The sequence below is a fragment of the Nannobrachium achirus genome (assembly GCF_963921795.1).
Source record: "Nannobrachium achirus genome assembly, chromosome: 14".
In the NCBI taxonomy this organism is placed as follows: domain Eukaryota; kingdom Metazoa; phylum Chordata; class Actinopteri; order Myctophiformes; family Myctophidae; genus Nannobrachium; species Nannobrachium achirus.
In genome coordinates, this window is record NC_137821.1 from 34,925,009 (window position 1) to 34,952,513 (window position 27,505).

General features: G+C 43.0%; 1 protein-coding gene across 1 annotated transcript in view; it reads right to left on the minus strand.

The window, feature by feature from the left end:
* The window catches only part of LOC308297985 (sodium/calcium exchanger 1-like), a gene marked incomplete at both ends in the record, with an annotated part of 133,755 nt that overhangs the window by 18,518 nt on the left and 87,732 nt on the right, over positions 1–27,505 (minus strand). The window contains 3 exons of the mRNA XM_080741549.1: positions 1,935–2,034; positions 6,098–6,222; positions 10,849–10,955. Of these exons, the coding sequence (XP_080597675.1) occupies positions 1,935–2,034; positions 6,098–6,222; positions 10,849–10,955 (332 nt within the window). The remainder of the gene's footprint in view (positions 1–1,934; positions 2,035–6,097; positions 6,223–10,848; positions 10,956–27,505) is intronic.

Here is a 27,505-nt window from a genome sequence, read left to right on the forward strand (position 1 = left end):
CAATCATTTGTGAAATCATTTCATGAGTATTATTCCTGCCTTCTGGAAGGAAACATGCCTTTGGGTGTGCAGTAACACATAGATAATGATGCGTGGGTGGGAGTGTGTGCACATCGAGGGATCTGTGCCGCTGGCCATTATTTTCTAATACAGGGCCGCTTGTAAATCCCTCCCACCAGACGGGGAATATGTTTGCTGTGTTTCCTCGCGCCGTGTTAAAAACGGAAGTACTCTGCCACGATTTTGTCTTCTTTTATAGTTGTCTCTACATTTGTAGAAGAAGAAACTCAAATCGGGTGAGAAACTTGAATGTCCAAAACTGTTACTTGGTTACATTGGTTCAATAAAACCCACCGACACATGTAACCACATTCAGGTTTTTTTAGATCTACAAGCTCACAACGCATATATCAAGCGTGTAGATCGGCTATTGTTTGCAACACTGTATTATGAAGACGGGGGCGTTGATTTTACGGTAAAACAACAAAGTTGAAATACGGAGATACAAGGTTTCTGCCCGACAACAACGTGTTGTGTGTCTGCGTGCGTGTGGGTGTTCCTTGCCTAGATGCAAAGATGGTGTTTGCAGACTCAATTATTTCCGCTCTTTTAGTGGCGAGTCTACAGGAGCAGATAAACGAACTCTGCTAACTAGACTGTTTGTGTACAAGAACAACGCCTCAAGCTCCGAGAGACTGATCACCCCACTTGATCATTCTGCACCCACACATAAAGCACACATACAGTATATAAATAAGTATATTGTCGTTGTCGGGTGGAAACCTTCAATGTCCAAAACCGTTTGTTTTGTATTTATCATTTTTAAAATGATTTAAACTAGTGAAAACAGCCAATCTACAAGCACACAACGCCTCGCACCACGAGGCGTTGTGTGCTTGTAGATCAGCTGTTTTCACTAATTTTGTGTGATGGCCTTGTGTGATGAAGCAGTGCTTTTTTTTTTTTTTTTTTTAACAATGTTTATTTTCCTTCTTTTTTTTTTTACATACAAAGCAATATAACAAAAGCATAGATCAATATATAACAATATAAACAAAAAAAAAACCCCACAAAAAACAAAAAACCCAAAAATACAAAATAATCATGACACAAAGAGCACGCACATCACATGAACATCCCGATTCATAAGCCACAAGGCCAGACAAATGACCGTAGAGAGAAAACAAAACAAAGAAACAACTAACCCACTCCTGGTTCCTCCATCAGATAGGAAAGGTCGTTTCCCTTAACATACTGAATAAAATGAAGCAGTGCTTTACTTTGCAAAGAAATGTACACATTTGAAACTTGGAGATATGAGGTTTCTGCCCGACAGTGACGACATACACATACAGTATATCCAACCACACATATAGCAGAATTTGTTTGTGTTGAATGTTTAATGGACCACAGTGACAAACAAGACTTTGTTTTTTTTTTGTCTCAATACAATATTCAATCAGTCAATCAAAAGTTTCCTGGTCCTCACAAGAGAAATGTGTACTGTCTTATGGTTTATGAAAGTCTTACAGTAAGGCTTCCAATGAGATTCAGGTTGGGGTTAGGATTTAGTATTAGGCATTTAGAGGTTAGATTTAGGGGTTCATGTCGGAGTTATGCCTGATATGCTTAGTATGTGACGGAGTCTCGAAATGATGCAACTCTGAAGAGTGAATGAGAAAGCTTGCAGATCTAAAATTTTAGGTGCACTACGCACAGGCACAGGGTTAAAAAAGGGCCAAAGGATCAAAGTGGCCTTTATAAAATTGCCGTCCAAAACCTTCAATGTCCTCACAAGTAATGCAGTGTGTGTGCGTACATGTGTGTGTGTGTGTGTGTGTGTGTGTGTGTGTGTGTGTGTGTGTGTGTGTGTGTGTGTGTGTGTGTGTGTGTGTGTGTGCGCGCGCGTGTGTGTGTGTGTGTGAGAGTGTTACCTGCGCTGACTGTTACCGCGTTGACAAACTGTTCTCTCCAGCTGCTGCTGCCCACAACCAGGGCCAAGTTGGTCTTCTTAATCAGCTTATCGACTGTGCTCTGAGGGCACACACACACGCACGCGCACAAGCACACACACACACAAGCACGCACACACACACAAACAGTGTGCCACCGACCCCCAAGCGAGAAAAGGAGAGAAAGAAGACAGACACACACACACACATAACACTCTGGTTGTTAATTCACAGTCAGCCGCACAACAAGGACGCGTCAATTTCCGGCAAGGTTCACCTGGTCGGCCATTAGGAAGACGGAGGAAGAAACAAGCTGCCGATAGCAAGTAACTAGGTGTGCATCATGTCAACACCTCATTAGCTGCAGGGGCGTCATGTGTGTGTGTGTGTGTGTGTGTGTGTGTGTGTGTGTGTGTGTGTGTGTGTGTGTGTGTGTGTGTGTGTGCGTGTGTGTGGGCGCGCGCGGGCACGTGAGTTAAGTGCTGTCCACATTAAGAAGGCCGTGATGCAACAAATCGTTAACTTCCGTGGTGTTTCAGGGTGCATCTGTTCTCCTCTGTCACTTAATCCATTGTTTCTCAAGGTCTGGTCTAGGGCCCACCGGTGGTCCAAATGGACCCTGTAACTTGGGTGTAACTTAACCCTGGTTCTGTAACTCTTTGTATATACAAATGGAATCATTATTTCTCTTTTTGGAACTAAATCTACGCTAGGGGTGGGCGATATGGAAAAATACAATATCACGATATTTTCCCAAGCTGTATCATGATACACGATTGTATCATGATTCTTTGTCACGTTGGTTTGTGTGGTTATTTTTCAAGTTACTTGACAAAAACTAGACTCTCTGGGTTCCTTTTGGGAGGTCTAAATTCAACTTTACAAGTATGTAACTCTGACAGTATACAAATGAAACCAAATGGACCCTTACGGGTCCATTTGGTTTCATTTGTATATTAGTTAAGGGGAGACCTTGAGATTTTAAAGTTTTAGAACTACTGATTTAGACGAAAATGCAGGTTTAAATTGAATTCTGCAATGAATCTCTGTATTAACGATTAAACAGGATTTTTTACAAGGCTCCCTCAATTGTATCACGATGTATACGATACCTCTGAAAAGGCATATCGTTGAGACATTCTATCGTCTCAACGATAATTATCACCATATCGCCCACCCCTAATCTACGCTGTGAAATTCTCAGTGGTAATGCAACTCTGAGAGTGTACAAATCTGTTGCAGACCCTTATATTCAGACCCCCTGCTGGTAATGTTGTGACGTCAGCATGCACGGGAGCAGCATGAGCACGAGCTGATGTACAAGCTCAAAGCGTGGCGAGTTTTGAGCTTGTAGATCGACTATTTTCGGCGAAGAGATTTGGTGTAGAAGGAAAAAAGAAGGGGGCCAAGTACACAGTACAGACCCCGGTCAATGAAGTTCAAATGGTTAAGGGATGTAAGTGTTGTGCCTGTATGAAGGCAGTACCTTGACTATGGCTGATTAGAAATGCAAACCTATTATATTTAGAACAGGCTAAACTGATTTAGTTACAGTATGAATATTCCAGATTTCACTTAAACGCCTACTTATATGCGTGTTATTACATACCGCATAATATAGACAATATTTTCCACAGCTGGTCACAACATTTTGCTGCTTGAACCTGTATTAATGAGTGTCAAATAAACCCTCTTGATTCTATTGGTTCTTGATTCACTCGTGCTAAGGTTTACAGGTTAAAGGGATCCCTGGCTAATACGACAAATATGCCTTAATACATTTGTCCTCTATAACTACAATGTAAAATTAAAAACACCTCAATTATTTTATTTCTTCTAGAAATAGCGAATCTTTCACTCAATAGGGGAAATGCCCGTCGCAAGTTGATGATGTCATAAATGTCATGTGTGATCTATCCCTATGGAATTTATGGCATGCATGAGCAAATAAAAACAAACGTAATACTTCCTAAGGTTAATATGAGCATCAAATCAATATTTCAAATGTGTTTTGTGTTTTGTTTTTGCACATGCATGCCATAAATTCTATAGGGATAGATCACACATGACATTTATGACATCATCAACTTGCGACGGGCATTTCCCCTATTGAGTGAAAGATTAGCTATTTCTAGAAGAAATAAACTATTTAAGGTGTTTTTAATTTTACATTGTAGTTATAGAGGACAATTATAATGTATTAAGGCATATTTGTCGTATTAGCCAGGGATCCTTTTAAATACACGTATCGTCGAGTAAATTATTTGAATAGCTCGCATCCGTATGCTGTTAAGTTCAGCACCCCGGGTGAAAAACCTAGGCGTAATAATCACCAAATGAATTCATGACTGTGAAATTAGTTGTGATGCCACGTTCCGTTGGGCTGATGGTGGGCTCAATCCCCCCATGATATCTAAAAAAAAAGCGGTTTAAGAGCTTAAAGGGGACTGAGAAACATAGTTCTGAACGGAAGCGCTGGATGGTTGTAACTGAACTGTCGAGAGATTATCTTTCAGTAAAGCCGTCAGCGCTAACATGAGACGGCTTATCTCCATTATGCAACGAGGATGTTGGAAAAAAAGATTCGAGTCAAGCAGTGCACTGCGAACGCCCAGCGTTGATTCAACTCTCAACGTGGAGAAATGGACACGTTCAGAGATCAATCAATACTGTGTATTTTACAGTGTGTGATTCAGACACAGCCTTTGAAAGAGTTCAGATTTAAAAGGCCTGAACACTAGCGCCCCTCAGTGGTGGACAGTCACTAAGTACACTTACTTACAAGTTACGGAGTACATTTTGGGAGTGTTTTTTTATTTTTGGTAAGCTTGTGACTTTCACTCTGCTACATTCTCTTGGGACCCAAACGTATTCATATTCGCTAACAGGAGGACCGGCCGGCCGTTCAGCAGGATGCGTCATGACGCTCATGTCACTATGACTCAGCCACAACCAATGCAGCATTGCAGCTATGCCCAAATATGGAGAGTGTTGTCTAATCTCAATCTGTTGTGAAGGAATCAGGTGCAAACAAGTCCCATGCCCATGTATGGGCATGGGACAAGGTTGTATGGGCATGGGACAAGGATATGGGAATATCGGTCAGATCAGCCAATCGACTTAAGCCCTATTTCAAATGTAGTGAAAATTGTGAAAATAATACAAGCTCACAACTCGTCACGGTGCAACGTGTTGTGAGCTATTTTCACAATGAAAAATCTTTTGGGGGGAAAATGTATCAATTTCAATACAGCAATGCAATGATATTAAAAAGAAAATCATGAATAGCCTACCCGTAAATGCCGGACTATAAGCCGCGGCTTTTTTACCATGTTTTGAACCCTGCGGCTTATACAAAGGTGCGGCTTATATAGAGATTTATACAGATAACGGCCAGTTAGTTAGTTTTACAGTGTTCTTTAACAAGGATTTATATATAGATTTTTACAGCTAACGGCCACCAGGGGCGCTCTAGCGGGAAGCAGGAATGACACCTGCGGCTTATAGTCAGGTGCGGCTTATACTGTATATGTAAACATTTGTTTTTTGTTCTAAATTTAGCTGGTGCGGCTTATATTCAGGTGCGGCTTATAGTCCAGCAATTACGGTACTTGAGTATTTACTTTGTCCACCACTGGTGACCCTAATCTGGTCATATGTCAGCAGAAATAGCTGACATACAAGCTCACAACGACACACAACGCATCATGTCGTGAGCTTGCAGATTGTCTATTTTCGGAGGTATACAGTAGGGTTAAAGGACATGCACCATGCACCATGCACCATGCACCGAGAGGAAGAGGATGGAAGTAGATGAAGAAGATGAAGGACCTGCTTAGAACGCCAAAGAAGCACATCTACTGCCCTCTGCACCCACACACACACACACACACACACACGCACACACATACACATACACACGCACTCATGAAATGGATCTTAAAATGGATTAGAAACAACATGAAAGACATGTGTCCGATGATAAGGACAGGACAATCAATATGCAAATGCACGCACGCACGCACGCACGCACGCACGCACGCACGCACGCACTCTCACACACACACACACACACACACACACACACACACACACACACACACACACACACACACACACACACACACACACACTCATGTATTTACCTTGAACTCATAGGACTCCTCTATGACCACCTCCATCTGTGTGTGTTCGCCCAGACTAGGACATCCCATCTTCGCCACCTCCTCATCCTCGGCCCCCACCAATGGCTTGTTCTCATTGGAGTCGCCTAGGAGACCATAGCAAACAGTCAGGTCAGCTGATCGCTCATTTACCAAAACGCTACCACGAAGCTAACATCAGCATACACATGTGATTACACAGTATTGCTTTGGCAGCGGTGCTCAAACTTTGACATTTGAGGATAGACCCATAACTCTGAGAGTATTTGTACACTCTCAGAGTTACAGACCTGTTGGTGTCCATTTGGAACCCCCTCACGGACCTCTGAGGGTCCCAGGACCCTACTTTGAAAACCACTGTTACATAGAATATGTATATATGGGGCGCCCGCTGGCCTACTGGTCCAGGCGAATACCACTTAGGCATTGCACATATGCATGGATGCCTGGCAGCGTCGCCGGTTCGATTCCCGATCCGGACGACCCATCTCTCCCCCATTTCCTGTCAGTCCTATCAATAAAGGTATAAAAAGCCCAAAAAACAAATCTTAAAAAAAAAAAAAAGAATATGTATTTATCGGTAGCATTGATTGATTGATAGGTTGACTGATTGATTGATGAATTGATGAAATAATAAGATTCATCAATCCATTGACTGATTGGCTAATGAATTGATTGACTGATTGATTGATTGATCGATTGATTGACCACTGAGGAACAAGTTACTTACACAAGTAAGTAAGTAAGTAAGTAAGTAGGCCGGTGAGGCTTAACTCTTATTCTGCCAGATGTTGTTATTTATTATTGGGTTTTGTGCCAGCAAAAGCACCTTACCTTTGCGATGATATAGACAAACGTGTATTCTTTTTTTTTTTGAAATGTTCTCTTAAAGAGTGTGCCGTGGCTCTACCAGCAGTAGGGGGCAGCCTCATGCAAGAATTAATGTGAAAATGGTCTCAGCTCGACGCTTGCTTGTCAAGGCTGTTCAAGGCTGATGAGTCGCTACAGAGCAATAGATCCAGAGAAAAACACATGGAACAGTGTTGTGACTCCATTGATGTTAACGTCCAGTTGGATTTTAAGAGTACTTTTATGGGAGCTGTTTCAACGGTAGACACCCGCGCGACACCTCAACAGGTTACAGACATCAAACCAAGGTACAAAAGAACGAGCCAAAGAACGTACAATTGGCATTATCGGGCCGTCAAAAATGGGGCGAACGGGAACGTTCAAAGCAGTATAAGAGTTAATTGTCAGTATCAGCCAGAGTGTGGGAGTCTTTCCCGATTTCACCGTGCACTAGACTGGAACCCTAGGGAGATGGATTGCTGAGGTGCAGTGCAACACCTACCATCAGCTCCCAGTACGCACAACTTGCCAAACCCAAGCCATGCTACCCGTACGCCGAGTTGGTGGTGCCCGTGATCGACCCGTGACCTTGTGGTCGAAAGGCGAGCGCTCAATTGACTGAGCTACCCAGACACTAAAGCCTGTATCAGAGTGTACGGTGGAGACCTATCCACCGCAAATTTGAGGTGGAAAGCTTTCCACCTCAAGTCAGAAAATAAGTGCAGGCCATCATAGTCACGGCCCACGGTGAAGTCCTTCACCCTGTCTAGACCGGTTCAGGTCGACCAATCAGTGAACGGGGTGTAGAGCCTGTCTGTCTGATAGTAAAAACAGAGAGATGTGTTGGGACTCACGGTGGAAAGCTCTCCACCGCGAGGAATGATGTAATGTTGTAGTTTCATGACTCAAAAAGACTCGAAAAGACTACACCGCGGTGTAAAGCCTTCCACCGCGGACCCGACTATGATACGGGCTTAAAGCTACCCAAACGTCTTAAAGTTAAGATCGCCGTCTGCTCATTCAGCTTTCTTCTGACACTCATAAATTGAACACTTCACAGAGTGAAGAATACCTTAAGGGCAACCATAGCTTTTCACCAGTAACAATCTGCCCTTACTGACCTGCTGACTTTACAGACATTTAAATGACTCTCATTATTTTACCGTGTGTGTGTGTGTGTGTGTGTGTGTGTGTGTGTGTGTGTGTGTGCGCACGTGTGTGTGTGTGTGTGTGTGTGTGTGTGTGTGTGCGCGCACGTGTGTACGTGCGTGCGTGTGTGCGTGTGTGTGTGTGTGTGTGTGTGTCTGTTAACACCAGTCAATTAGCTATGTGACAGCGTTCTAAAAATGATGACATTGTGTGCGTTGCGAGAAGTGCCACGGGCTGTGAGATGTTGACATGTAGGGTATATGGATCACTGATCCACAATAAAGCCATTACAGTGAAATGTCTCCGGAGCCAGCACTCTGACGGGGGATTTCATGCTTTTCAAACAAGCTATACGCTCTCGGGGGTTTTAGCGCCCGGGAGGACTGACACAGGACTTCACTGGCAGTTAGAGAAAGATTGTGTTAGTACTTGTGTAGAGAAAGTAACACACATTGAGCCGCACACACACACACACACACACGCACACGCGCACACACACACACACACACACACACGTGCGCGCACACACACACACACACACACACACACACACACACACACACACACACACACACACACACACACACACACACACACACACACACACACACACACACACACGCATACAGAGTAGTGGAAGAAAGTACTCCGATTTGCTAAGTAAGTAAAAGTACAAAATACCACAGTTTAGAAATACCCTGTTACAAGTAAAAGGCCAGTATTCAGAGTTTAACTTGAGTAAAAGTAGGGTCGGGACCCCCAGGGGGCTCCCCAAATTATTTTGAGGGGTCCCCAGATTGATTAACTTAATGTGCAACATTGTTTTCTCATTCAACAGTAAACAAACCAACATAAAGTTTAAGTCTAGTATAGAGGGTATCTGCACATTTCTAAATGACAATTTAAGGACTTTTTAATACCTCTAAAATGACAAATTAAACATTGGCCAAATTGTCAAATAATATATTTTCAAAAATAGAATTGTGTTATACAAAATGTAATTCCTCAACTCTTAGTCCCCAGTTCAAATATGATTATTTTGGGGGTCGCAGCCTGAAAAGGTTGAGAACCACTGCTTTAAAGAAATAGCTCAAGTAAAGTACCTCAACATTGCACTTACTGCCTGTACAGTACTTGAGTAAATGCAGCCTCCTTAGTTACCTTCACCAATGTGCGCGCGCGCGCACGCACGCACGCACACACGCACACGCGCACACACACACACACACACACACACACACACACACACACACACACACACACACACACACACACACACACACACACACACACACACCAGAGATTCCGTTAGCCGGTATTTACCGGCCATTGGCCGGTTAAATGTTTAATTGGCCGGTAATTATAAAGTCCACCGGCCACCGTGGCCGGCTGGGAAAATGCCTCTTAGGCTATTTTATCATTTAATCTTATTATACACATAATTATTTGTCTAAAGTAGTAAAGCTACAACCATTAAAACCTATCATAATTTTAAATTTGTAGCCTATCATGTTCTGTGAGTCTGTCTGATGACAGCGGAGTTCACCGCCACTGCTGCTGCTTCATGCTGCGCTGTAGAGGTGGGACGTTCACAAACGAATCGAGTCTTTTGAACGGCTCTTTGAAATGAACGATAGATAGCATTGTGAGCTTGTAGATCAGCTATTTTCAAATGGCAGATATGTACCTATATATGTCCGAAATAAATGTATATAGGGTTGAAGTTATTTGTAATTATAATCAAAATCTACAAAGTAACTACTAGAATGAGCCAGTCTTTTGAACGGCTCTTTGAAAGGAACGGATCCCAGAGATCCGGCTCACTTCAAAGAGCCATAAATCCCATCTCCACTGCGCTGTGTGCATGGTTACGTGCATTGGAAATATCAGAGCTTCAAGCTCACAACAAGGCGAAACGCGCCGTGCTGTGAGCTTGTATGTCTGCTATTTTAGACACGCACACGGCCTTACGGAGAAGCACACATCACGTTTCACAGCTGACAGTTCCAGCACCTTGTAACAATCAGCGTGGGTTTAGTGTTATAATCAGAACAGAACTGGGGTTCTTCCGAGGTAATCTATACCAAGCTGGACCCAGTAGGCCTAGACGATAATAAAAAAGGGACCCGAACTCTGTGGAATCATGGATATTATACAAGCACGCACATGACTTTCTGATCGCATGGATGTGATGCCATCGTGGTCAAAGCAACAGAGGCAAGTCAACCTTCCTTGCGCCATCATAACATAACATTAACAAAATAAAACAAATGTGTGTAAAAGGTTTAATGAGACGTGAAGCCAAAATCATATAGGCTACTATTAACTTATTAATGTGTAGGCCACTGTGTGGCAGGGCGCGCAAACGGTTCGCTTGAGTTGCGCGCCCACTTTAACCTATTCACTTCTTTTTTTTTTTTTGGCAAGCGATACCTCTACATAAGTAGATAGTTAGGATATTAATTTGTTGGAACATATTGCAATTGCATCTGTGATAAAGAGGAAGGAAGCCCAGCGCAAACATAAAATGGTGTAATTATCAGTTGGGTGCACGGTGCACCATGCAGATACAGTATCTCATCTGCAAACACGTATGTGACGTTCAATATAATATGGCCGATAAATTAATTGATTGGCCGGTAAAATATAATCCTGCCGGCCAAGGTGGCCGGCCCCAAAAATGCCTAGCGGAAACCCTGACACACACACACACACACACACAGAAGCAGACCCACCGTGCTTCTGTCCTATCTCCAGCAGGACGGGCTCTCCCAGCTCTATGATGAAGCTCTTGTTCTTCTCGTATTCCTCATCATCAATGATCTTCACCTCGATGATCTTCCTGTTGACCAGAGAGACACAGACAGTCGGGTTAATAAATGGTTAACTTTTACTTTGTCATGATGTGATCGCATCCCAGGATTAATTCAAGCAATGCGGTCTGGCGGTTAAGCTCTCAAACTTGTCAAGGACCCCCCAATGAATATGAATTTGGAGACCCATCTGAAAATATTTTTGTGCCAGGGACCCCCATACAAGATTTGTGTGTTAAAATGTTTTACAAATATCTACAAGCAGATCTACAATCTTACAACACATCTTATCTACTATTTTAAATGAGCCAATGTACAGTATATAGGATTAAGGTGGTTAAACTGATTTTAAGCTATATTAACTAATGTTGCTGGGGACCCCCTGGAAAACCCTCAACTACCCATGGGGGTCCACGACCCCCATTTTGATAACCACTGGTATTCTGCTTTATAGTCGTTCCATTTAGTGGACAGGGTTGTTGTTTTTTGTTTATCCTCACATTATTCCCATCATTCACTGTCTCCGATTACATCGAATGTCATATTTAATTTACTGTTGCATATCTTATCACTGTAAGAAGTAGCACATCACTGCATCATAAATAACCAAGCATCAGAGAGGCAATCATTCTGGTATTCCAGTGAGACAGGGGCGATCAATGAGAGCATTATGATGAAGTGACTCCCTTGTTGTCTTTCATGATAAACACAGAGAGAGAGGGGAGGGAGAGAGAGAGAGAGAGAGAGAGAGAGAGAGAGAGAGAGAGAGAGAGAGAGAGAGAGAGAGAGATAGAGAGAGAGAGAGAGAGAAGAGAGAGAGAGGGAATGAAAGAACGTTTATGAACTTGTAGACTGACTATTTTTCCTGGCGTTTGGTCAAACCATACTCAGAGTTGTCGCCATAAAGCAGTGGTTCTCAACCTGTGGGTCGGGACCCCTAGAGGGGCCCCAAATTATTTTAGGGAGTCTCCAGATGATTTACTTAATGTGCAACATTGTTTTCTCACTCAACAGTAAATGCACCAACATAAGGTTTTACAATAAGTGTATAGAGGGTATCTGCACATTTCTAAAGTGACAATTTGAGGACTTTTTAATACCTCTAATATGACAGATTAAACATTGGCCCAACTGTCAAATATTAGAGGCAGAAATTGTAAAAATAGCCGATCTACATGCTCACAACAACGCCTCGCAACGCGTTGTGATTCCTCAGCGCTTAGTGCTCGTCAGGGTGGGGGCTCCTCAGTTAAAATGTGATTATTTTAGGGGTCGCGGCTGGAAAAGGTTGAGAACCACTACCAGGAAAGAAAGCACACTGTGCAGCTACAACAGGCTGTTGTGAACACTGTGTACAACGTGAGAGAGTGCAGTGAACCTCAGGTGCACTGGAACAGCAAACGTCTTGTCATCTGACTTACAAAACGCTCTTGTAGTGTTAATTGGGTGTTTTATTTTATTTTATTTTAGGGAATTATTTTCTGTGGCCTGAGCGGACAAGTGTAGCATGCGTATCTGCTGGCCCAGAAAGGGTTTATAGTATAGTGGTTCTGGGCCAGCGGTGGAGGTTTCAGAATTGATTTCACTGATGGCTTTTAAAGCTTTTCGAGGCCAGGCTCCAACACTACTTAGATTTTATATATCTCTGCTCCAAAAACTCCAAAATGTTAATTTTCGGGAAAATGAGCTCAAGTGGAGTTATGAGGTTTTGACCGAAGGGTTTTTTACTACTTTTCATTGGTTCAATATTATTTTAACCAACACACAGACGTAAAGGGTGTTCAATAGCCCTGATTTATGAAAAAAATGCTGGTCCCATCTGAGCCTGAGTGTAGCCTAAGATTAAAGGTCAAACTGGACCCTCTTGGTTTATCTGGGGTGACCAGGGCTTTTGAGGACCGGGTACCAAAGCTGTGGAACACCCTGCCTGAGGATCTATGGCTAGCAAAGACAGTGTCTTTTTTATCACTTTTATGTCAAGGCCTTTGCATGGTGTTTATTGTTTTGTAATCTTCTTATTCCCTATTATTAAACCATGTCTTATCTCATTTTACAACTTTTGTTTATGCCTTCTATTTGTTTTTATGCGATGATTACTTTATCTTTGTATTTTTTATATCATGGCCCCTCAGAGGCGAGCCGTATGAAATAGAAGAGAGTGCTAATCTAGGAAACCACTGAACCGATCAGTGCCAAATTTCCTGAGCACGCTGCCAGTATAGGCCAAGGAAGTAAATCCCCCTACAGTAGTATATCGTGAATATGGTTTAACCTTGTAGAACTTTCATTTTATACTGGAAATCAATGGGCAGAGATGACTGACACCATAGAACTGACGGCAACAGTTAATCAAACTCATCCATTTAATCAATTAGTCAGACCCTTCTCTATAGGACAGAGATTGCAAGCATTTATATTTAGGATGTGAAAGCTAGCGAAGCTGTTTAATCCCAGTTTTGTATGCTGAGAAGAAGAGAATTACACTTCAGCAATTCTTTGGTTAATGAATGAAATAACCAACAGACAGACAGACAGACAGACAGATGGACAGACTGACAGCACTTCAATGATTTCATGTCAACACTCTGGGGGTCCCTGAGGGTTGTATGCGGGTGACATCTGTTCTGCACACCTACACCACAATATAATGATCTGTTTTTAATTGTCACAAGGATGAGTGGGGACAACTGAGGACATGATCCAGAGAGAGAGAGCCAGACAGAGAGAGAGAGAGGGAGAGAGAGAGAGAGAGAGAGAGAGAGAGAGAGAGAGAAAAATGACACATAAATCTGCAGACGGTTTCAACTGAACACACACACACACACACACACACACACACACACACACACACACACACACACACACACACACACACACACACACACACAGGGCTTTGTTAATAAAAACACGTTCCGCTCATCTGCTCATTGTTTACACCTGAGCAATTTTCACCTATCGTGTAGTACACACGCGTGCGCACAGCCGCACACACATTCAAAAACTCACGCACACTCGCACACACACTCATTTATTATTCATAGTCAGTCCTAGCTACAGTAGCACTGAATCCCCATCTTTTCTTTTATTTCTCCTTCTCTTCTTCTCTTTCCTTTCACCCCCAATTTAACATCCCTTCATCTCCTGTTTCCCAAACAGTGGGTTGGGACCCAGTTTGGGCTTATTATTGTTCTATTATTATTGTTTCAAAAGATTTTCAGAAAAACTAATCATAATTTTTCATAAATGAAAACAAAACTTTTTCAGAAGAATTGAATAAATCAAACTAAAAAAACAAACAAACTGTGAGCTTGTAGATCGGCTATTGGGGAGACATCACATTTTCATATTTTATAACAGTTTAACTACAGATCTTGGGGGTTCCTGGCACAAAGTATGTTCAGGCGGGGGTCTGCGGCCAAATACATATTTATGTGGTGGTCCTAGAAAAGGTTTGAGGACCACCGCCATAGACCATAATAACTAGCGGCTCTCCATAGTAAAGCTTGCAGTACGCAGCGTTTTTGATGATAAACACAGAGACTTAATATAACGTTAAACAGGAACCTGCCAGAGACTGCTGTGGCTATAGGCATGATGGGAGGGAGACGGAAAACCACCAACAGCACAATCAGCTGAAACCTTTGAGCAAACATGTCAGAGTCAATTTGCAGGAGAAATGGGAAATGCCACTCAATGGCACACATGACGTAGTGACAGGAACTAGGCTGCAGGCCAGGGCAATATAACCCAAAACAATATCCAAACCAATCTTTAGAAGCAATAACTGACTTCATCTTGCTCATGCCGATTAATCGAATAATAATAATATATTTCTCTTTTTATTTTTCTATATTTTTATCCCACGATTTTGTAACCCATTTTTTCACCCAGTGCCAATTACCTAATCTGTAATCCTTTCTGCTCTCCTTCTGCTGCGCCTGGGGAGACAACGGACTGACCTCATGCTTCCTTCAGTACATGAGTAGTCCAAGTTGCTTCTTTTCACCTGACAGGGGGGATTTTCCCGGTTTGGACGTAGCGCGTGGAAATAATTTATTTCCTATATATGAACGAATTGACAGGCAAACAAAATTATATATTTTTTATCTTTGACTAAATCGATTAGTCAATCTGGCAAGCCATCGTCAAAAAAAAAGTTCCTTTTCTTATCAGAGAGTCTGTTCTTGAGAGATTAGTTGTAACATAACAAGCTCACAATGCGATGCGACGCATTGCAACACATATTTATTATTTTGTATTTCTTAATAATCGCTCGTTGACCAGAATCAAGGCAAACGTTTGAAATAATGGTGAAATGAATCTGGAGTCATATCGCCCAGGCCTAACAGGGACAACAGTGAGTATGTTCTCTTTGTAACCTTTTCTTTTAAACTAATGATTCCCAGCAGGGGGCGGTACAACCCCCCTAGGGAAGTAGTTCAGAGAACATTGAGGGCTCATAAGAGGTTGAGAACCACTGATGGGGGGGTATTTGCTAAATAGAAATAGTCGTTTTAAAAGCCGTGGTTCAGGTATTTGTGGCAAAGAGCAAGTACAATGGAAACTCTGTGTCTGTACTGTACCCTTTTGACGTATTTGTACTTTTTTTTGCCATGTGACACATGCGTGGTGTGCTTGTAGATTGGCTGTTCTCACTATTTTAAAATGTTCTAAAAATAAAAATACAAAAGGAATATGCAAGGTTTCCACCCGACACTGCCGACAGCAACAAGTTATGTTTTGTATACTATGATTGTGACAATAAACACTGTTCTACTGTCTATCTCACACAGCATGACTTTAGAAACACTTTTAACGCCCGAGGAATCTTCCTCAGACCACCTCTATCCGTTCCCTCTCTCTCTACTATCTTGTTATTTCTCAGCACCTGCTACCCCCTCTCTAAAAATAGACCAGAGAACTGAGAGACAGAAAGAGAGAGAGAGAGACGGAGAGAGAGAAACACCGAGTTTTATAGGCCTACCATCACGGAGTGTGCACACACGCGTGTGTGTGTCTGTCTGTCTGTATGTCTGTGTGTCTCTGTCTCTGTTTGTCTTTGAGCGTGTGTGCGTGTAGAAAGTTCTTGATCGAATGACAGTTTCATTGATGAGTACAGACTTCATTGCATTACTTACAGTATTGGTAACAAACATGTTCTCTCTCTCTTCACTCTCTTATCTCTCTCTCTCTCTCTCTCTCTCTCTCTCTCTCTCTCTCTCTCTCTCTCTCTCTCTCTCGCTCTGTCTGTCTCTCTCTTCCTCATCTTTCATTCCAATTTCATTATTCCGTCTGACAACTCTGTACCTCTTCATCTGGCTCTGCTACTTCTCTTGATTTACCACTACAGTATGGACGCCCAGTGTACGTGTGTGTGTGCCTGCATGTGTGTGTGCGTGCATGCATGTGTGCATATGTGCGTGCGTGCGTGTGTGTGTGTGTGTGTGTGTGTTTCCAGGCAATAAAAGACTGCCCGCTCTATTTTTAGTGTGTATGTGTGCATGTGCCCACAATATTAAACAACTCATTTTGCTGAGTGAGGATGATTGATACACACACTCAAGTTTTATGTCGCTTCTGCCATTATGGAAACCTCTAAAACTCTCTCTCTCTCTCTCTCTCTCTCTCTCTCTCTCTCTCTCTCTCTTGCTCTCTCTCTCTCTCACACACACACACACGCACACGCACGCACGCACGCACGCACGCACGCACGCACGCACGCACGCACGCACGCACGCGCGCGCGCGCCTTGTGCAGCTGGGAGAGAGGCTGAGGTATACAATGAAAGTGAGATCATTAAACTTTTATGCTTCCAAGAGTTTAGTTGAACAACAATACGAACCACAAGGCTCTGCTTCTGTCTAAGGCCTTCGTATATCTACACTGGTTCCCAACCTGTGGAGCCATGGCCCACTGGTGGACCATGAGGACATTGCATTTGAGGACATTGTGTGCTTGTAGATCGGCTGTTTTCACTAGTTTAAATCATTTTTAAAATGATAAATACAAAACAAACAGTTTTGGACATGGACACAAGATTTCCACCCGACAACAACGATATAGGCTACAGTAGGCCTAAGCCATGCATTCAAGTCAAATAATGAGTGTTTTATCTTTTGTGATTTACATGAAAAATACAATAAAACATAAATGAAAAAAAAAGAAAAGCCCATGCAGGTGCTATATATATTTCACCTGACCGCAGTGCCAACCGACAATATGTATTCCGTAATTTCAAACTCACACACAGACTGAAATAGTTCACGTTGTCTTTCCCGAGAGCCTCGAGAGAGACCAAACGAGAGAGAGAGAGAGAGAGAGAGAGGGAGAGAGAGAAGGTGATTAGGGAGTATAGCAATAAGAAGGAAGCTTATGAGAGGAGAGTAGATACAGTATATTATATTAATGACAGCTTGAAATGAGAACACACACACATACGTACGCACAAACGAACGCACCCACACACGCGCAGCGTCGCGCACGCATAGCACGCACACAGCCACGCCACACGTATGTTGTGTGCGCATAACACACACGCACACGAACACGCACACGCACACACACACACACACACACACACACACACACACACACACACACACACACAGCCATGCTAAGTGGTCTCTTGTTGTGGTGGTGAGCAAGTGTGGGGATATTAGAAGGAGAGAGAGAGAACATCTTCCAATATTTCTGAAACATTTTAAGCATATATTGATGCCAATACCTTTGTACTATTGCATACAGGCCTCTTGTCTGTAGTATAAACAGTACTTGTATAGTAGTATTTCTATGCTGATGTGCTGCTACTTAAAAGTGCTTCCATCACATGAATGCCAGCGTATGCTAAATGGAGCACACCCACTTATTGAGGGATTGCATGGGGAATGTGTGGTTGGCATGGCAACTGATGGCGCACAGTGGAGAGGTGATGTAACACACACACACACACACACACACACACACACACACACACACACACACACACACACACACACACACACACACACACACACAACTACAACCACTACTACTACGATTAATCATGAAAAGAATAATCACTCCTTCAGGGTGATTAGACCCCGCCGCTACAGTACGTGTACGGGTCTAATCAGCCTGTCGGGGGTTTATTTCTCAATAATGACCTTCTCCCCATTGGTTATCCCTTTGTTTATTGCTTTGCAGTGGTGGGGAAAGTACACTCACATTTCTGACTGAAGTAAAAGTATCAATACTGCAAGGTAGAAACACTCTGCTACAAGTAGAAGTCCGGAATTCAAGAATTACTTGAGTAAAAGTGCAGGAGCATAGGCATTAAAATGTACTTAAAGTACCAAAAATCAAAGTACTCATGCAGTACTCAAAAGTACTCATGCAAGCTCACAAAAGTAAAAGTACAACAAGCTCACAAGTAACTAAAGTTTTCAAATAATTGTAGAGGAGTAAAAGTACAATATATGGATCAGAGATGGGTAGTGGAGTAAGGGTGCGTGTCGATATTTCGACATAACAAATTTTGTTCTACGTCCCAGTATTTCTACACGGGTGAACGTTAACCTGGTGAAATGCTAACCTGCCGACGCTGGTGAATGTTAACCTCTATGCCTAAACCTGACCCAAACCCTAACCTCAGTAACCCAGACGCTGGTGGGTAGCTAACCTGCCGACGCCTGGTGACCCTCCCGTAGTCAAAGTAATGACACGAAGAAATAGCGAGATTTCACCGTGGAGTAGAAGTAAAAGTATTGGAAATGGGAAATACTCAATACCTCAAAATTGCACATAAGTACGGTACTTGAGTAAATGTACATACCGGTAGTTACTTTCCACCACAGAAACTTGGCACCATAGGTACCTGTCTCTCTCTGCTGGCATTCTATCTGTTGTTGTGTGGGTTTATAGCCGTGAGATTCAGTAGTACAGGGTGAGGAGCGCACAATTAGACAATATTAAAAACACCTGCTGATCAATTAACCCTGGGCACTGCACTGACTGCTTGCATGAGTCACTCCCTCTGCAGCAGAGCCCAAATCGCACACCCCACTACCACAGTCACCCTGACAACCGTGTTAATAAACAGCGTGGCTTTGGGAGACGTGAAGAATCAGCTTCGTCAGTCGATGTAGCCCACAATTATGTCAATGGTTCCAACAAAAGAGACTCAAACACAACAAATGCACACGCACAAGCATGTGCATTTGTGCTGTTGTGTCTGACACAATCATATGTGTACAATGTGGTATAAATTACAGCAGAAAGCATTTGCTGTAATGTAGACAGAAGTAGACAGCGGAGGACAGGTGCATAGAGTGCACATAGAGTGCATTTACCCAGTGAAGAAATTATAGTAAGACTCCCTAATCGGGAGATAAGCGACCGTCAGGTCGCATGTATGTTGTCTGCAAAAAGCAACCTCATGGTGGCGCTAGAAGAGGGGCATGTGAGAAATCAGGGACGGAGGTTGTGGTTTGCCAGCCAAGGAGTATGTGTGCAAAATTTGGCATGCATAGGGGCAACGGTGCCGGAGATAAGACTGACGGACTGACGGACAGCCGGTGGAGGTTTTGATAGTAACTGCGACCTGACGGTCGCAAAAAACAGCCAAAGCACAAGGCCACACGTTGAGTATTCAGGTAGAAAAGATGGAGTGTTAGAAAGAAAGAAAGAAGGATGTGTTTTTAAAGGCATCTGGTATGAGCACAATTAAAAGGGGACTGTTGAATTTCTATCCACTAGAGGGTGCTTTTGTTCACTTGTTCAACTAAACTGCTTCAACTGTCTTGGCATCCCTATTTTGGGAATGTCATTATATAGGTAGAAATCTTCACCATATTAGCTACAAGCTCACAACATCTCACTATTTTTGCAGAATAAAACACCCATAATATAACATTCTTACGGTGTTTGTGATAGTGGCACAAATATACCCCTTAAATATCTGCAGTAAAAAGTTCTAAACATTTTTTTGATAAAAATCCTCAACAACACAGTGTTTACTGCACCGTATGCCTGACCCAGCCTGTTTGTGAAAATTCACACAGACCTGAGTTGATCTCAATAGACAGCGCTCACAGAGGAGTCTGCTGTTTAATCCCCCAGATAATTCTGTTGTGACCACAATTGAAACGCTGTAAATAAGTAGAGATGAATTGGCGGCAAAGGAGCTTAAGCTTAAGGCTGAATTGCCAGGTAAACACAAGAGAAAATAAAAACGTGAATACACTTATTTTTTACCACTTTTAAGCTGGCGGCCCAATTTTCTTTGTTCTAAAATAGCCCTATTTTTTGTCTTCTAAAAGTGAACCTACAAGCTCACAATACATGATGTTGTGTTCTTCTAGATCTGATATTTTTGCTATTCATCATGATGTTTAAGTATATGTATACTGTACATACATGTAGCTAAGTGAGCACTTTTATCCAAAGCACTTTACAATGTACATGATCACACACTGACTTTAGAGCATACATGGGCAACTGGCGGCCCGGGGGCCACATGCGGTCCCCAACTTCGCTTAATTCTAGTATGCCTATGAGATACTAGAATGACAAAGTAGGACGTAGCAATATGCCCTCTGGAGTGAAGGTGGAAATATAGTGGCCCTCGCCATCATCAAAGTTGCCCACCCCTGCTTTAGAGGAAATGCCAGGCACCAACCTGCACATCGGGCGCAATAAGGGGTTCAGTGTCTTGCTCAAGGGCACTTTGACACTAGCCCAGGAGGAGACGGGGCTCGGACAGGGAACCCTCCGATTCCCAGGCGGCCGCTCAACCTCCTGATCTATACTGCCGCCCCAAGTGTAACGCCCAGGGTTCGAACTCGGGTTCTCCCATGTGAAAGTCCAATAATCTTAACCACTAGACGAAAGAACATCCCTAAGGACCAGGGGAGATGTTAGACTTCCGGGGCCATCAGGCTGAGGGAATGAGTTACACAAGGGAGAGCTACACAAGGGCTTAAGACAGTGTTTCCCAACCACTGTGCCGCGGACCTTTGGTGTGCCCTTTGAGATGCTTTGGTGTGCCCTTTGAAATGTGACAGTGAAGTCACAATTAGCCAGTAGCTATGCCCCTCCCAAAAAGCTTTTGTCCAATGCTAGCTTAGAATAACTTCCTGCTTGCCAAGGTTTGCCTTGGCAACAGCCATGGCAAGCTGCCGATTGCTAAGCTAGCATTGGACAAAAGCTTTTAGGGGAGGGGCATAGCTACTGGCTAATTGAGGGACTTTTAAAACCTTTATAATACCTCAAGAAAGAAAAGAAAAAAAGACCATTACTGCATTAAATGACTATATAAAAACTGGTAAAACATTGGCCAAATTGTAAAATAATATAAGAAAGAGGCAAACATTTTGAAAATAGCCACACACACACACCGTATATCTAGGTGTGCCCTGGGATATTTTGGCTATGAAAAGTTGGGAAACACTGAAGTGTTTGAAGTTCACTGGGTCTAGGAGGTGATCGTACTGGACATCATCAACACACCATCCAAACACTGGCTGCATGCAGAGCATGAGAGATGGAGGCAGAGCAGGAGCCAGCAAATGGAAGGAAAGAGATAGGGAGGGAGGAAGGAAGGAAGGACGGACAGACAGAGGGCAAGGGTGGATGGTGAGGGAGGAGTTGTGCGACCTGAGGTGATCTCAAGCAACTTAATTATCATTGTTGTCAGGTGGAAACCTTGTATCTCCAAGTTTCAAATTGGTATGTTCTTTCGCAAAGTAAAGCCCTGCTTCATCGTACAAGGCTGTCACACAACATTTGTGAAAACAGCTGATCTACAAGCACACAACGTCTCGCGGTGCGAGGCGTTGTGTGCTTGTAGATCAGCTGTTTTCACTAGTTTGAATCATTTTTAAATTGATAAATGCAAAACAAACGGTTTTGGATATACAAGGTTTTCACCCGACAACAACGTTATTCTTGTATACAGTTCAGGGGAGCATGCTATACAATACAGGCTGAGACAGAAGGTCACGCGCACACGTGGCGGCACACACGCGTGCACACACACACACACACACACACACACACACACACACATACACACACACACACACACACACACACACACACACACACACACACACACACACACACACACACACACACACACACACACACACACACACACACACACACAATCCAATCTCCATATCTCCTTATCACTAATTCATCCATTCATCTCCGTCTCTGCACACCACAGCCTCTTGCCAGGAGCTCCCACCCTCTCTCTCTCTCTCTCTCTCTCTCTCTCTCTCTCTCTCTCTCTCTCTCTCTCTCTCTCTCTCTCTGTTTCTCTCTCTCTCTCTCAGGGTGTTATTGATGCATTGTTTGCCGAAGGTCTCGGAGGAAGAGGCCACAGTTAACTGGACTCAGCAGACACACACAGAGAGAGAGCGAGACGAAGAGGGAGGCTCCTGGCACACACACAGGCCAAGTGAGGTTATAAGCAGTGGAGGAAAGTAAACTTAAAACTACATCTCAGAGGCAAATATTTTACTTTTTAATCCACAAACAATATTTGACAGCTTTAGTTACTAGTTACTTTACTTCGGATATTTAGATTCATAATAAAACATTATACATTGATCACATTAAGCCCTATATTTTCTACTTTGAATATTCAAAAAATAAAGGATTCGAACCCGCGACGCGCTGTCAGGCTGGCAATGCAGTCTAGGGTGCCCGGAATAAAAAACACGCGGGCGGCCCGGGGCTACAAGCTCTAGCTCTATTCTTAGATGTTGTGTTTTTCTTGAGCATTTTCTCCAAAAGTGTTACCAAACTTGACTGATTCGTGGTGAATGGAGGTTAGCACGGCTCAGTGGTTCAGTGCATCATGGTGAATGAAGGTTAACACAGTTCAGTGACTCGGTGAATCACAGTGAATGGATATGAGCACGGCTCGGTGCATCTGTGGATCAAATACTATGCTTAATTTAACCAATTTAGAACGGGTACACATTATTGTGTATCGTTATTTTATGCTTTAACTGTTGAAAAATCGTGAAAATTTAAATTTTGACCCGAAGACCCGAAGTGTCTTTTGAATCCTTCTAAGATTTTTTGAAAAAACCTATGTTTCTATGTCAGCAATCTGGCTAGGCATCGTCAAAGAAAAGGTCCTTTTCACTTGAATGGAGCTCAGTTAGTCTGTTCTTGAGAGACTACTATGTCAGTGGTGCTCAAAGCTTTTCGTGTGAAGGATCCCCAAAATTATATTTATTTGGCCACGGACCCCCATCTCAAAATATTTAGTTACAGCGACCTCCCAGAAGCAACATTTGAGATACAAAACGTTCGCTTTGAAAATACATATATTCAAAGATTTGTACACATTTTCACGACTTTTTCCAAAAATAGCAGATCTACAAGCTTGCAGCGTGGCACTCGGTGCCGCGCTGTCAGCTTGTATATCTGCTATTTTTCCACTGGTTAAAGCATTCAATAATTCTAGGCCCTAAATGGGTTAAGAAGATACGCTTCACCACTAGGTGCAAAATGGTACACATAATGGTCTCCTAAGTGGGCGTCTGACGTCAAGTCCCATGAACGTCCAATGATTGCAGTCGCTATAGATAGACAGAATCAGTGAATCTGAGGGGAACGGAAGGGAGCATGGCTCAGTGGGTCAATCAGTGAGAGAGAGCAGAGAGTACCATGAAGTCAGGCATCAGGTTTGTGTTGCACTGCGCTCGAGTGGCGCAGGGGTAAATGTTTGCCCACCACCGCGGAGTCTAGGGCAGGGGTCTTCAACGTTTTCAGGCCAAGGACCCCTTAGTTGAGAGAGAGAGATGAAGCATGCAGGGACCCCCACAACCTTTTCAGAGATTCCATATAGTTTCATCAGTTTGACAGCACAATCATCAGTGTATTTTGGATTTGTGTCAATTTGTGTTTTCAGATATTTTTCATACTTGAACTTGACCGTTCACTCTGTACTTAGTCTGCTCTTTTTCCCCTCTACACCAAACCTCCATTTTTGTCTAAAGTTCTCAGAATATGGACAAGTGGTTAATATAAAAAAGGAGAAAAAAAGGTTTCTATCACACAAAGATTTGGAGGACCCCCTGTAGTCACTCTGAGGACTCCCTAGGGGTCCCGGACCCCCTGTTGAAGACCACTGGTCTAGAGTTTGGTTCATATCCACCGCGGTGCAGAGGGTTTTGTCGAGCGACTGCACGAACACAATTAGCCCGAGTTTGGGGGAGGGAAGCCGGGTGGGGGGCGGTGATATTTGTCACTACACGTTACGCCACTCCGGGCTGGGGCGACACCTGTCAGCACATGAATGTTGGGTGGGAGGAGTAGAACGGGGGGCTCTAATTCCTCCCGGCGGGGGCTCCTCACTGTAGGTGAGCCAGTAGGATACTACAGCAGGGACGTCACACACATATGTGTATGGGTAGGAATTCATATAACAAGTTGGGGAGATTTTTTTCTTTTTTTTTTGTGTTTTACTTTTGACTTCAGGACCTTGTGCCATATACTCCACAGAGCTGGAGAATGCATTGTTATCCTCTGTGTGTGCGTGTATGTTTGTGTGTGTGTGTGTGTGTGTGTGTGTGTGTGTGTGTGTGTGTGTGTGTGTGTGTGTGTGTGTGTGCGTGCGTGCGTGTGAGCTGGGTTTCTTTATATAACCTGTGAATCCCGACTACAGTACAGGTGAGGGAGAGTGGCATTTTTTCATTGACACTTAACACACACTCACACACCTGCTATAACATACAAACTCAAGCCCACTTAAAGACAACGTATGTTTAATTATCACCTCTACACTGACATGTAAGGAGAGAGATAGAGACAGAGCGAGGGACAGACAGATTGAGAAAGAGAGAGAGAGAGAGAGAGAAAGATTGAGATAGACAGACAGACATCTGAGACAGTGAGAGGGATAGATTGCGAGAGAGAGAGAGAGAGAGAGAGAGAGATGGAAATGGAGAGTTATTGATCATAACAGTCATGGAGTCAACCCATCTGCTATTTTTGAATGCCTGTTTGATGAACAGCTAGTGAATGCTGACCCAGCCTCATGAGAGAGCACATGCATCTGTGAGTCAGCCAAGTGCACGCACACACACACACACACACACGTCACGCACGCGCACACCAAAGTTTCACTCTCACTTTATATACTGTAGCGGGTAGGGCTGTCACAATTATTACCTACCGGTAATCGTCTAATCGCAATTATTTGACACAATCGTGATTATTTTTCATAATCGTCATAATCGTTTCCATGTTGGAAAATGTTCATATATATTTTTTTAAAGTAAAAAAATAGTGGAAATAGCAGATCTTGTAGATCGGCTATTTCCACTATCAATGTTCTTTTTTAAGAATAAAGTTGTCAAATATGTCAGTAATGTCTTTGTATATTTAGGTTATGTGTCATATCTACCATGCGCAACTTCAAAGCCTAAAAGCCAAACAGAAATGTAATTGTCAACAACAAAAACACAATTAAATCGTTAATCACAATTATTTGAGAGAAAATGTAAAATGTCATAACCGTGACAGCCCTAATAGCAGGTTCTCTGGGTTACGTGCCATACTGCCATTTGACTTTTGGTTCAGGACGATGATGAGTCGAAAATGGCACACCTGCATGTGATCTTGTGACACCAGTGTTGCAGTAGTGAGTAAAGTCTCCCACGTGTAGGATTTAGTGTAATGCCTCTCAAAGTGCGGTCCAGGGACCACCAGGGGCCCTTGAGGGGGCTCCAGGGGGTCCGCGGCAAGATTAGAACATTTTGACTATTTTTTAAACATTTTAACAACGAAACTCTGGTATGGTGGTCCCTAGCTCAAAACATTTTCAGATGGGGGTCCGAAGCCAAATACACGAAAAACATTGATAAAAACAAAAAACACTTTGACAAAGACATCAGTGAAGTGTCATTGCAACATGCGAGATCAACTGTACTTTGTGTATTAAACAAATAAAAGTGAGAATAATCTTGAGACGTGCGGAGATTCTGTGCATTCAGAGGCAGATATTGAGAAATTCCCTTCAGGTGACAACAAATCCCTCCAATTATTCCACAGCAGGACATAATGTCATACTAGTCTTCTACAAATGTATCGTCGTTGTCGGGTTGAAACCTCGTACCTCCAAGTTTCACATTTTTATGTTCTTTCGCAAAGTAAAGCCCTGCCACATCGTACAAAGCCGTCACACAAAAGTAGTGAAAACAGCAGATCTACAAGCACACAACGCCTCATGGAGCGAGGCGTTGTGTGCTTGTAGTTCCTAAGATCGTCGGTAACAGCTGTAAAGACGTCTGCTTGTTTCCCGTCCTACTCAATCAAAGCAGGAGACATTCAGTTCCCTGTGCCTTTCACCAAAATAATAAAGGGATGAAATGAGAGACGACAACTTGACAGTTCAGTATAATAGAATGACAATCATAGTGAAGGCAGGGCATCACCATAACACATTCATAAATATGCAGATGATTTTGCTGGCTCGCTTTTGCATGCAAAAAGCAAGCGTTTTGTTGCCCGAAGGCTTTCCTGAACAAGGAAAAAGATTATTGTACTTGCACGACAAGGCGTTTCGGAGTGAGCTTGTACAGTATATCAGTTATTCAACTATTTTGTATGCCACCATTGTACAGCTAAGTATAATACAGGGTTAAGGGGTTAATCAGACTAAGCAATTTAGTTGATAAAAAAAAGTTTTTTTTTGTCAATTTGTTGATATACAGTATTGTCACTGTGGGGTGAAATTTCGGAAAACGGAAAAAATAAATAACTACTTGTGTTCCAGTGGTTATTATTTAGTAACAAGCTCTTGTTAATACTTTGCATTGGTTAATTATTTATCAGACCCACAGACACACTTAACCACTTGAGCTTGTAGATCTGCTCTTTTCTGTTACTTCTGCGCGACTGCCTTGTATGACAGACTAGGCCACTAAATTACAAAAAACATGAACATTTCAAACATGGAGATACAAGGTTTCTTCCCAACAGAATACCCCCCAAAAAACCAACACAAATTCTAAATATTCGATTAACCTACACGAGCGGGACTAAGTGGGTTAATTGGTTGTAAATGTGGGTTTCAGATACATGTCCAGTTAATTGCCCAGTCCTAGTACTGTAGCTGACACACTGTTGACCCGTCTAATCTCTGCTCAGGTTGACCCAGTGAGCCACATTTAGACCACTTGGGTCATTAAACTTTTAGCCTTGTTTCACGCCTGGACTGTTAGAGAGAAACACGGTTGTAAAACATCCAGATGGTTCAGATGAAGCTGCACACTGAAAGATATGCTCTCTCGCTCTCTCTCTCACTCTCTCATTCTCTCTCTCTCTCTCTCTCTCTCTCTCTCTCTCTCTCTCTCTCTCTCTCTCTCTCCCTCTCTCTCTCTCAGTGAAAATAAATGGCTATTTCACTTTAAAACACTTCTGGGTTCAGTACGTTTTTTTGTTGTTCGTTTTTACAAAAGTGTGATGTGGCGGACAGACGGACGGACGGACGGACGGACGGACAGACGGACGGACGGACGGACGGACGGACGGACGGACAGCCGGTGGAGCTTTTCATAGTAACTTGCGCAATCAAAAT